At 41.3% G+C, this 13,503-nt stretch overlaps 1 protein-coding gene across 1 annotated transcript in view; it reads right to left on the reverse strand.

Moving 5' to 3' along the window:
* Positions 1-298: 298 nt before the first annotated feature.
* The window catches only part of LOC130681092 (ENTH domain-containing protein 1-like), a 97,116-nt gene continuing 83,911 nt past the window's right edge, over positions 299-13,503 (reverse strand). The window contains 3 exon segments of the mRNA XM_057493271.1: positions 299-1,214; positions 1,217-1,549; positions 10,025-10,420. Coding sequence (XP_057349254.1) covers positions 946-1,214; positions 1,217-1,549; positions 10,025-10,420 — 998 coding nt within the window. The 3' untranslated portion in view covers positions 299-945.

A 13,503-nucleotide genomic window follows, 5' to 3' on the forward strand; every position in this document is an offset into this window, starting at 1 on the left:
ACACATGCATTAGAGTATTTTTTTAATGTCCTACATTTCTTCAAAGGAATCAGGGATTATATTAGCCTTTAATTAATAATTGTTGAAGCTGAGTGATGGGTACATGGAGCCCCTTACACTGTTCTCTTAAATAAATATAAAACAAAATAAAAGCTTCTCTGGTGATTCTAATGTGCAGTGGGGTTGAGAATCACTGGTCTATAATGCCTGAACTGAGTTATTTAGCCCATAAATATAATAACTGAGACATTTCTATATGAAAATCTGTCTCAATGAATCATAAACATACATATAAGATGAAAAATATCAAATTTATTTTACAAAGTACAAGAAAAATTATACATTTGAATTCACTTTGCAGTGTACATTAACAATAAAAACACCTGCTCCATGTCCTACCTGTTTCAGCTTAACTCCCAACCAACTGTGACATTCATGAGAAGGGAAAGATTTCTGGCCCTTGGTTTGCAGAACCTGAAAACTGGCATGAGAACATGTGAAATGTATACCCCAGACTCAATCCCCTTGGTCAAGGCAAAGGTTTGTTAACAATGAAGCTCCATACAGATGGAAATTAAAGGGCTTCCTATTGTCCACTTAATGTTCTAGAATAGTCATCTGCTGTTTGAGGTCTCACCACAACTTTCACTAATGCTCTATTTTGAGGTAAAGTACAGAGCATGGAAGAATGAAACTCTCTTCAGTTTCAAATGAGCTAATATCCAAACCTGAAAATATTGTCAAAGGTGATACCTTTTCTCTTTAAAAAATAAACCACCCAAATGAAGTTATTAGTTTGAAAGATACTTGTTAATAAACCTGATGAGGAAAAATCAAACCATCACCCTATTTTTGCCATTGTAATGAAAGTTTATAAAAGGTTAACTTCTCTGTCTTTAGAAAGTAGAACCACATGAGTTCTACCAAAAATGGCTACCAAGATCATTAGACGTGCTCTGAGCTCTCCTCAGAAGCCTGGGGAACCTGCACAGAGGTGCTGCTTTGTGGACTCTTCCCACTCATGCTTACCAGATGGCCACTGATGACATTAAGTTCTTGTATTACCACGCTCAGGTCTTCATGTAATTTGACTATCGCATTTTTTACCTCCCCTAGAAGGACTTCAATGGAATTGTTTGCTTCAGGCTCCCTAGGCGGGCCTCTGGTTGTCTGAAAACTAGGACAGGACACAGATGTGAAGTGGTTTATATTTGGGTGCAATATGTGACCCAATTACTTCTCAAAACATCACTTATCTTATTCTTAGCAGAATCAGAGTTATCTGGAAGAATTTCCAGTAGGTTAAGGTTGTCATTTTCCTCTTCAACAGAAGACACTGGGCCCTCAGGAGTGAAGAGGTGAGTAACCCTGGCTGTCTTATCTTTCTCTTTAAAGGAGGTAGAGAAAGACTGCTGATGGGACAAAGTCCGGAAAGAAGGTCCACCCAAAACTGGAGATAAGAGAGGAACAGACTTCTCTGGAGAGGCCCAATCAGAAGATGACATGGATAAAGTAGAAAAGGAGGATGTTCCCCCAGAGGCATTTGAAACTAAAATGTATAAATGAGAAAAAAAGATTATGCATATAAACATATAAATGATAGTAACAGTTAAAATAATTTGATAATGTAAAATCCTATTCAGAAGGTAGCAATATACTACCTAGAATTTTGTATGTTAAATATTCACAATAAGCCTAAACAAACCCAAAGCAGGGAATAGAGAAAGCCTAAAGATGTATTAACTATCAGGGAAACTAGAATAGGATTATTAATATTCACTTTGACTTTCAAACCTTGCCCAAAACATTTTACACTACACATCACTAGTATGAGCAGAAAAGTAAAGTATTTCACTCTGTTCTACTGACTGCTAGCATCTTAAGTTAGTGTTTAAAGTAGAAAGTCTAAGAAATCTGAAACTTCATTTACCTTTTTTTGTTTCTCTACAAAGAACATTATGGCAAAATGAACAATCCACTACAAATAACAAAAAGTTGTGAAACTTATCTTTTTCTCTCAATGGTCTCCAGCCTATCTGAGATCCAGAACACTTTTTAGCACATGTATATAATTATTTTTCTTTTTCAGCAAGAAACTATAAGTAAAATAAAAAACATTCTAAAAACCTATTTTCCAACAAAGATTTGGTAACATTTTAAATTCTTTTCAAGCAAAATCATACTAAATATCCTCTTTCATACTTCATTCTAAATCATTATTTCCCAAACTGTGTTCTGAGAAACACTGTTTCTCAGATGTAAAAATATGTTTTGTGAAAACAGGGCTTCAAGCCAAATAAGACTAGGCAATTGCATATGGTGTCTCGCATTAAGAGATAAACATGTCTATAGCACATTTGAAGTTCTGAGGAAAACTACAGTAATTTATTGTGGATAAAATGGAAGTTCCTGTGGCCAGGATCCTCACCTGGCCCTGGTTGGCTAGTTCACTAAACGTGTGTGAGAAATACATGGCTGTTGACTCTATATAAAGAGCTCCGCCCGGTGCTCTGGGCAACATGGTGGCAGGGCTGCAAGTCTGCAGGAGAGCAGAGCAGAGGCTGGAGTGGTGGGAGCGCCGAGGACAGAGGCCCAGAGGCAGAGAGGCCCAGAGGCAGGGACCGGCTTGCTGCGTGCAGACTCGCTCTGAGTGAACGGGATTTTAGTGACTGACCTGCCACCATGGAAATGAAGTTGGGTATAAACCCTTTCACCCCAAGAACGTTCTACTGTCATTTCTTTGGTCACACGGAATCCATAGTGAACTTGCCCGGGGCAAGACATTTATTCAAGTGTTTCCCAAACTTTCCTGGATGTAGAAGTTTATCTTGTCTCCCTGGAATGTCTCTACATTCATTTACGTAGTAGGTGGTAGGAACTGGCAAAGTCTGGACTTCATACTTAAAAAAAAAACACCTTATTCTCTGTAAGTTATAGAATAGGGAAATTAATGCTTACCACTTAGCACACATGGCTTATCTTTCTATACGATTTTATTTGTTTTATATATTTATGTCCCTCTAAACTGAATTGTGCCTTCTGTAAAAAATATGTAGCTGGTGCCGTAGCAGGACAGCAAAAGGAAAGTCGGGACTTCATCAGCACAAGGTCAAGATAAGCACACTTATGAGTCTAGGTCAGGCTTAAGCAGATGACCTACGGCTGGATTAAAAAGAAGGCAGGGTGATGCAGGGCCCGCTGATGGGAAAAGCCGGAGCCTCTCTGCACCCCGGGTCAGGCGGCTGCCCTCTGGGCGAGGTGCGCTCTGAGCACAGCTGCCTCCTGACATGCTCCGTCACTGTCCTTCCGGGGTGGCTCTCCTGTTTTCTCTGTACCATGTCTTTCTCTTTCTTAATTTACTCTCCTTTGGGAGCAGCCCATTCTCCAGCAGTTCGTTGAAGAAGGCTAACATAGTTAGGTTAGTCACCTGTGCGTAGAATGATTGAAATACCTGGTATTTAACTTGAGGTTAGTGCTTCTCAAAGTGTGGCCCTGAATTAGCAGCAGCAGCATCTGGGAACCTGTTAGAAATGCAGTTCTTGGGCCCCACCCTTCTAACTCAAATCGGAACCTGGAAGAGTGCTCCCCCTAAACTGAGTTTTGATGAGCCTCCAGGTGTCCCTGATGCATGCTAGTTTGAGAATCGCTGCTTTCTACTGTATGTCCACCTTGTTTTTGCTTTGTGGTTGTAACTGCTGACTAAATAGCTTCTCACTGTTTACAGTTTTGCTTCCCAGGCACCATGATGCTTTTGCTCATAAAGAGCCACTTCATCTCTAATTGCCGCGCACCAATTTACTTTTGTTTCCAAACATGCCACAGCTGCACCCGCCACTTCAGGCTGCACTTCAGAGCTCAACTCCCTGCCCATCGAGTTTCTCCTCTCGGGCTCGCTACAGAGGTTATCTGGGTATCCTGTTAACATTCTTTCTCTGCACCGTCTACTCACCGGAGCAGAAATGCAGCAAATGTTGCAAATGAGCTGCGATAAATAGCTGTATTTTAAAATTTTAGGTGATATATGCACGCCAATGAGTGTTGCACTTGGCTTGAAGACAGCTGATAAAATCATTCCAAATGCTGTGATATCTCTGACTTTTTTTATACTCACTTGGGACCAGTGAATTATTATATTACAACTTTAAAAAGCATTTAGAAGAACTATGCTGCAAAAATAAAACGACAAATATATTCCTATAAATATTTTAAAGCTGTAGCAATAAATGTAAACTGTTTTGTTAGCTTCAAGTTCTTGGTCTGAACAGCTGAGTGTAAAACAGTTTTTTTTTTCATTCTCCAATTCATCTCTTTCAGTCTTCCTAGATGACGTATATAGCTATCCAGTTAACTATATATATGAATTAAAATATTCTGATTTTGTCCTGTGGCTTAAAAATGTAACATTTTATACACATGTTCATAGAAGAATTATTCATAATAACCAAAAAGGGGAAACAACTCGAATGCCCATTAACTGATGAATGGATAATAAAATGCGTCCATCCATGCCGTGGAATAGGGTCCAGCCATAAAGAGGAAAGAAGTGCTGACACAGGCTACAACAGGGCAGCACCTCGAAAAGGTTTTCATACGTGAGAGGAACGAGACACGAAGTTCACATGTAGTATGATTCCATCACATGAACTATCCAGAACAGGCAAATTCATAGAGACAGAAAGCAAGTGGTTGCAAGAGTCAGGGGGAAGGAGGAATGGGGCGTGCCTACTAATGGGTACAGGCCTTTTGGGGTGAGGAAAACTAACGGTAATGGCCGCACAATTCTGAGACTATATAAGACATCAATGACTTGTGCACTTTAAAAGGGTGGATTTTATGGTACCTGAATTAGATCTCAATTTTTTTTAATGTAAGTTTTGAAAATTTATTTTTAATACCATTATTATAAATAAGTTACATCAAGAAAATGGATTTAGGAATAACAGGGTTAGAGAGAAATGCTCATGAACCTGCCTCTAAATCACCTATGCTCAATTTTTAGTGGGAGAATTGGATGGGAGGAAAGCTGGGTTTTCTCACTGACCTATGCAGTATTCCTTTGGTTCACTGAATTTAAAAAATTGCGTCAGTGTGCCTTTTTGTCTGCACAAAAGCAGGCAGGAGCTATACAGCTGGCGGGGTTGCCGGCCCCGGGGCTGGGGCAGGCAGCCAGCTGGGGCCACCCTGACCTCGGGCGGGGCGTGGGAAGGCAGTCATAGCGCAGGGTTAGCTGGGGCGGGTTGCAGAAATGTTTTCTGTCATTTTCCTCATTTCTCGTCGGAAAATTATTAATTGTTCTGGCTCTGAAGCTTTTTATAGACAAAAAGTTAAATGGCTTGGTTAATGAGTCTTTTGTGCATGTGTCACATTTGGTCTCTTTGCCCAGCAAAGGCGAATAGAGGAACAGCTACACAGAACTACCACCACAAGAAAATGGAGCCAGTGAGACAGAAACAAAGGAAGGAGCCAGTGAACATGCTCATCACGGTCCCAGCATGAGCGAGTACAGAATAGATTTTTTTTCTTCCAAAAAATTAGAAAGTCAAGTCCAGTGCAGCCCAACACACTTACTCTAAACTGTGGCTTCTGAGAATGTAATAACAGCTGCCCGTCACCGGATCTGGCTTCTAAGCATCTACTAGCCCTGTTGTCCATTTAGTGTGCATGATAAGCTACCTAACGACCTAAAAGTAGTTGGAGCTACAGGTAAATAACTTACTATTTAAATAGAGAGCAGAAGGAATGGGCTATTTTAGAAAAGTTATTTAGTATCAAAACGTTGAAGGAGGTTGCTGCAGCAAATGGGTCCCTCTCAGTCAGTAAAAACATTAATGTGTATTAGGTGGCCTTCCTCATATTTGAGATCTGCTGAACTATGAGTTTGCATGTATTTTTTTATTTGCCCAGTTTATTATCTCCAATGAGTTTATAACACTAGACCTGGACCCTTCATGTAAATAAATACTTCTTCTTAAATCAAAACAAAAAATTAGATGCTGTCTTCTCTGTCCTCCATCATCCAGCGTCCACGGAGACTAGCCACCCATCCTAGCCTTATTGTTTCTTGAATTCCTCAACCACAATAACCTTCAGCCACTCCTCTGGCTGCTCCCTAGAACAGGTCTTCTCTCTGAACTGCCCTACCTCTGAAATCTTGTTTTCCAAGATTACTTTCTTTCTCTAGGACTTCTTGCCGTCCCATTCCTTTTAATGCATCTACATTTTGACCTCACTGAGACAAAAGACCCAATGAGCCTGTTATTTTCTCTCATTCTATCAATGCTCATCTGGCTCTGGCTCTTTTCTTGGCCAGACTAGAATCCCATAATCCATCACTGAAACATTTTCTTGCTACCCCCTTGCTGCCAGGTTTTCTGCTTTCCCTGCTACTAATTCCTAAAGCAGGGGTCAGCAAACATTTTCTGTAAGGGGTCAGATAGTAAACATTTTAGGCTTTGTGGGACATACAGTCTGTTGCAGGTACTCAGCTCTGCTGTTGTGGCACAAAAGCAGCCAAAGACAGTATGTAAACCAATTACTGGTTGTGTTCCAATAAAACTTTGTTTACAAATAGGCAGTGGGCCAGATTTTAAGCTGTGGTTTGCCAATTTCTGTCCTGACCCTATTTCAATGTAAATATCTGCCTTTTTCATTCCTATCCCCCGCCTGCTCAGCACTATTGAAGAAGCGCATAGGACCCCCCGAGTCAGGACCCCTACGAATTCCTGCTGCTTCACCACCACGCTGTCCTAGCAGCCCCTTCTTCCACTCTTTACAGTGGCTATTCCAGATGTTTACGAGTCTCTTGGCAATCCTTAGGCCACTCCCCACCGCGCAGTCTGAGCAGGAGACCTCAGGCAATAAGGTACTGAGGCCATGACAGTGTGCGTCACGTGGAGGCTCAAGGCCTCCTCATCATTAAAAACTACAAAAAGCTTCCCTCACGTGTGACATATCCTGTCTGCTCCTTCCCTACCGGCCCTCAGGATGAGGCGGCCTTCTGTCCTGGACTCTAGTCCCTCTCCCCTGCTTGTGCTGGTGGCCGGGCTGGGACGATGAGCCCAGGCAGTCAGACTCCAGAACCCGTGCTACCGGAGACTATGGATTTCAGCCATTCTTTGTGCCGTGCTGTAAAATATGTTACATTTGCATATGTTCTAAAACCCCAGATACAGTATTAAAATTTTTGCTTTAAACAGTCATATGTATTTTTAAATTAGAATAAAAATGAAATATATAAATTCTATACCCACATATTTATAATTTCCAGTGTTCATCTTCCCCCACCGTCCAGACTCCTGGGGCCTTCCCCTCCAGGTAGAGTCAGGTGAGGATTTGGGCAGAGTTTGTAAACAGAATGTGGGGTCTCCCCTTCTGAGTCCCTCCCTTTCAGGGCTTCCCTCATGACTTTCTAGCCCCTCTGCCATGACTGAGCTCTCTCTTTTGATACCTCAGGCCAGGTGGGCTGAACAGCACCCTCAGGGCCTTACTTTCAGGTACTATATTTTTCAGCTCTGGAATTTTCATTTGGTACTTTTTAAAATAGATACTAGTATTCTGATGAAATTCTCCATCTCCCTGTTTTCTTGATTGTATTAATCGTAATCATTTTAAAGTACCTGTCTTTTAACTTCAGTATGTAGATTATCTGGGGTCTATTTCTATTGTGTCTTTCTCCAGTATTTCTGGCCATTTGTTCGTTTTCTGTACGCCTGGTCATTTTTTGTTGAGTGCCAAAAATTTTGCTTGAAAAATGACAGCAGCTCTTAAGAAAGGATTTCAGTGACTTCTAGAAGACACATGGACTACACGGCCATCATGTGCTCTAGCTGAAGCGGGCCCTCAGCAGTTGGGAGGGTTCCTCTGTTGCTGGTTTGTGCTTACCCCTAGAGTGTGGTTCTGATGCTCAGGGTGCAGCCTGTCAGAGGTCCCAGCTGAAGCCTGGGGTAGTTACCAGAGCCCCTACGGTATGCATATTCTGAACTCCATCTGTCTCCTAGCACCATAAGCTTATCAGAATCTGTGCTTAGCTCACTGGCCCGTTAGAAGCTGCTTCCTGTTTCCTTTCTTGGCATCTCACCCAGAACAGGGGCAGCTTTGCAGGGGGCAGATGTTTCAGAAACAAATTACACAAAGATTTTTGGATTTTCATCTCTGTGATGCCCTCCCCTCTGGAATATGGACCCCTTGAGGCCCTGCCACCTTGGAAGCCCCAAACTCTCCTGAGCTCCCCGTCTCCCAAGCTCAATGAGACTGTAGAAAGCCCAGGCCTTTGCTCCTATGATCCAGTGAATGACCCAAGTGGGCAACTGAGGTGAATATGGGGCCAACTTAAAGTAAACTAGTTTCCTGCTCTACTCATAGCACTTCTGACCCCAGATGTGCAGGTTGTCCACACCAAGGATTTCTCCAGTTCTCTGTGGACACCAATCATGTGTCCTACAATTTAACTCAATTCTGACACTAACTACTGGACTCAGTGCAGACCCCAGAGATCAAGGGCTAAATCCCTCAAGACTGCCCCAACTTTGGATGCCAATCACACGTCCAGGCCTCCTGTATTTCTGATCTGCCAGTTATAAGTCGAGGGATCCCATGTCGCTTCCATGGGTTCAATAGTTCGAAAGAATGGCTCACAGAACCCAAGGAAGTGCTTTGCTTACTATTACCAGTTACTATATAGGATACAACTCAGGAAGAGCCAAAGGGAAGAGATGCACAGGGCAAGGTATGGGAAATGGGCACAGAGCGTCCTGCCTTCTCTAGGCGTGCCATCCTTCCAGAACCTTCATGTGTTCACCAGTGCGGAAGCTCTCTAAACTTTATTGTTTAGGGTTTTTATGGAGGTTCCATTTTGTAGGCATGATCGACCAAGTTTGAGAATTAACTCAACCTCCAGCCCCTCTCCCCTCCCCAGAGGTCAGGGGTGGGGCTGGAAACTCAGAGGCTCTCATCACCTGTTTGATGGTTCCGGCAACAAGCCCCACCCTCCAACAGTCACCTCATCATCACGTCTGGCAGGTCTCCTCGGAGGGTTTACCATGAATGACAATAGCAAGGCTTTGAGGAGCTTGGTGCCAGGAACAAGGGGGGAAGATCAAATCATGTATTTCTTATTACATCACAATACCACAGTCCTTTTCCCTAGGACCTTGACCCAGCATGAGTTTTCTACTTTTGTTGTTTTTCATTGACTTCAAATTAGCTTCTAATAGCTTTATTTTTAGGTCATTCAGTTCCAAAAAGTTCAGGTAAGGGCAGCAAGGAGGATCTTCTATTACTGACTTTACTAGCACCAAGGTAAATTTCTTTACCATCAACACTTTGGCTTCCATTGTGTGTATTTATATGGTACTTTCGACCTGAGTGTGAGGCAACTGGTAAGCATTATTATATAGAAGAACTGATAAAACTACTTAGTCTTTGAAAAATGCATGAGCAAACATATTATTCTTTTACTAACTTAGAGAAGAAAGCATAATTATGAAATGCAAGACATCCAACAACCTGGCATCTCAACTGGCTTTATCCTTTATCATCAAGTCTAAGCAATCCTGTGAGCCCCTTGGTGTTGCATAGGACAGGAAAGGAAGAGCTGGTCCATGCCTTTCTTTGCAATCAGTACACAGCTCTTTTAAAAAAGGACACACACACACACACACACACACACACACATCAGTATACATAATAACCAGTTCTTTTTTATAGTCTCTTAATAAGTAATCTAATGTCTAGCAGGAAGCTCTTGTTTCATGCTAGGTCTAATTTGTTCTGCATCAGGTTTGCTCAGAACTTGTGCTTCAATCAAGTGCTCGTAACCACAATGATGAGCTGCCTAGTAGCCATTTAATAAAAGGGGCACTTTGCCACCTGAGAAGCACCTCTAATGGCACATACATTTTAATACCACCTGATGGGGGAGGGAAAGGAGGGAACCAAAAAGAGAAAGAAAGCGGAGAAAAGTGAAAGAAGGTGGCTTCAAAAGAGGCTTTGTGTTTGTGTGGTTTTGTTTGTTTTATTCACTCACCCCATGTGGTTGAGGCCTTGAGGTTTTTGTCCTCCATCTGGAAGATGCTGGATTGTGTTGGCTTCTGAGGGTCCTGACTGATGGTAAGCTTCTCCACTGAGTCAAATGTTTTGAATGAGGGAGAGACATAGAGTGTCTCTACAGAGGGCAGGTTACAGAAAGTAGAATCTGACTTTGATAGGCTCAAATCAGGGCTGATAAACTCTTTTTCGCTCGATGGCCAAAGAGCCATTAAAGTTGTCAGTGTTTCAAAGCTGCTTGCAGCTGACTGCTCTTCTAGAGGCACCTGCAAGGGATTTTCTGTGGCAGTGTTTGTAATGCTTCTGTCTCCTTCCTCAGCCAAGCTCACGTTTGTCTGCAGAGATGAGCTTTTTTCTGAGGGAACAGGCGCAGCATCTGTAAGATGACAAATAAGAACTACAATTAGCCAGCATCACACTAATACCAAAACCAGGCAAAGACACCACAAAAAAGAAAACTACAGACCAATATCCCTGATGAACATAGATGCAAAAATACTCAACAAAATATTAGCAAATCGAATTAAAAAATACATCAAGCGGATCATACACCATGATCAAGTGGGATGCATCTCACGGATGCAAGGATGGGACAACATTTGAAAATCCATCAACATCATCCACCACATCAACAAAAAGAAGGACAAAAACCACATGATCATCTCCATAGATGCTGAAAAAGCATTTGACAAAATTCAACATCCATTCATGATAAAAACTCTCAACAAAATGGTTATAGAGGGCAAGTACCTCAACATAATAAAGGCCATCTATGATAAACCCACAGCCAACATTTTACTTAACAGTAAGAAGCAGAAAGCTTTTCCCCTAAGATCGGGAATAAGACAAGGATGCCCACTCTCCCTGCTTTTATTCAACATAGTACTGGAGGTCCTAGCCACGGCAATCAGACAACACAAAGATATAAAAGGCATCCAGATTGGTAAAGAAGAAGTCAAACTGTCACTGTTTGCAGATGATGTGATATTGTACATAACAAACCCTAAAGAATCCACTCCCAAACCACTAGAACTAATATCTGAATTCAGCAAATTTGCAGGATACAAAATTAATACACAGAAATCTGTTGTATTCCTATACACTAACGATGAACTAGCAGAAAGAGAAATCAGGAAAACAATTCCATCAAAAAGAATAAAATACCTAGGAATAAACCTAACCAAGGAAGTGAAAGACATATACCCTGAAAACTACAAGACGCTCTTAAGAGAAATTAAAGAGGACACTAATAAATGTAAATTCACCCCATGCTCTTGGCTAGGAAGAATTAATATTGTTAAAATGGCCATCCTGCCTAAAGCAATCTACAGATTCAATGTAATTCCTATTAAAATACCAACAGCATTCTTCAATGAACTGGAACAAATAGTTAAAAAATTCATATGGAAACACAAAAGACCCCGAATAGCCAAAGCAATCCTGACAAGGAAGAATAAAGTGGAGGGGATCTCACTCCCCAACGTCAAACTCTACTACAAAGCCACAGTAATCAAGACAATTTGGTACTGGCACAAGAACAGACCCATAGACCAGTGGAACAGAACAAAGAGTCCAGATATTAACCCAAGCATATATGGTCAATTAATATATGATAAAGGAGCCATGGATATACAATGGGGAAATGACAGCCTCTTCAACATCTGGTGTTGGCAAAACTGAACAGTTACATGTAAGAGAATGAAACTGGATCATTGTCTAACCCCATATACAAAAGTAAACTCAAAATGGATCAAAGACCTGAATGCAAGTCATGAAACCATAAAACTCTGAGAAGAAAACATAGGCAAAACTCTCTTGGACATAAACATGAGCAATGTCTCCATGAACATATCTCCCCGGGCAAGGGAAACAAAAGCAAAAATGAACAAGTGGGACTATATCAAACTAAAAAGCTTCTGTACAGCAAAGGACACCATCAGTAGGACAAAAAGACATCCTACAGTATGGGAGAATATATTCATAAGTGACATATCTGATAAGGGGTTGACATCCAAAATATATAAAGAGTTCATGCACCTCAACAAAGAAAATGCAAATAAGCTAATTAAAAAATGGGCAGAGGATCTGAACAGACACTTCTCCATAGAAGAAATTCAGATGGCCTACAGGCACATGAAAAGATGCTCCACATCGCTAGTTATCAGAGAAATGCAAAGTAAAACCACAATGAGATATCACCTCACACCAGTAAGGATGGCCACCATCCAAAAGACAAACAACAAGTGTTGGTGAGGATGTGGAGAAAGGGGAACCCTCCAATGCTGCTGGTGGGAATGTAAAATAGTTCAACCATTGTGGAAAGCAGTATGGAAGTTCCTCAAAAAACTTAAAATAGAAATACCATTTGACCTAGGAATTCCACTTCTAGGAATTTACCCTAAGAATGCAGGAGCCCAGTTTGAAAAAGACATATGCACCCCTATGTTTATAGCAGTACTATTTACAATAGCCAATAAATGGAAGCCACCTAAGTGTCCATCAGTAGATGAAGGGATAAAGAAGATGTGGCACATATACACAATGGAATATTATTCAGCTATAAGAAGAAAACAAATCCACCATTTGCAACAACATGGATGGAACTAGAGGGTATTATGCTCAGTGAAATAAGTCAGGTGGAAAAAAACAAGTATTTAATGATTTCAGTCATATGTGCAGTATAAGCACAAAGAAAAAACTGAAGGAACAAAACAGCAGCAGACACACACAACCCAAGAATGGACTAACAGTTACCAAAGGGAAAGGGACTGGGGAGGATGGGTGGGAAGGGAGGGATAAGGGGGAAAATGGGGCATTACGATTAGCACACATAATGTAGGGGGTGGGCATGGGGAAGGCAGTATAACAGAAGACAAGTAGTGACTCTATAGCATCTTACTATGCTGATGGACAGTGACTGTAATGGGGTATGTGGTGGGGATTGATGATGGGCGGAGTCTAGTAACCATAATGTTGCTCATGTAATTGTACATTAATGATACCAAAATAAAAAAAAGGACTACAATCAAAAAAGAAAACAGACAATACCCTTTCAAATGCATTGCAATTTTAATAACTTGGGCTTTTTAAAATGCCATAACAGAGTTCTCTGCTAAGTCATTTCTCCTTTCTCACTGTGCTCCTGTTCTTCCCTGTACAGCAAGCCCGAGCTAACTGATGCTTTAGTCTTTCAGTGGCTGCCTTCTCTCTCCTCAATGAGGCTCCAGACAAGGAAAGCGCCAAATAACCTGTCTTTAAATATTTCTCCCTTCACCCACTTATTGGTCTCTGAAACCATAGTTTTTTTAATACTTCAAACTTACATCTTGTACAAGATAAACCAGAGAAAATATGCCACATCATACTTGTCTATCTTTACAGAACCCCAGGGGCAAGTTTTCCCTGAAGTAAGAAATATTTTCTTTCCCCAGTACCTATGTAAAGCACATGAAAGAAAAC

This window comes from Manis pentadactyla, chromosome 15 (assembly GCF_030020395.1).
Source record: "Manis pentadactyla isolate mManPen7 chromosome 15, mManPen7.hap1, whole genome shotgun sequence".
Lineage (NCBI taxonomy): Eukaryota > Metazoa > Chordata > Mammalia > Pholidota > Manidae > Manis > Manis pentadactyla.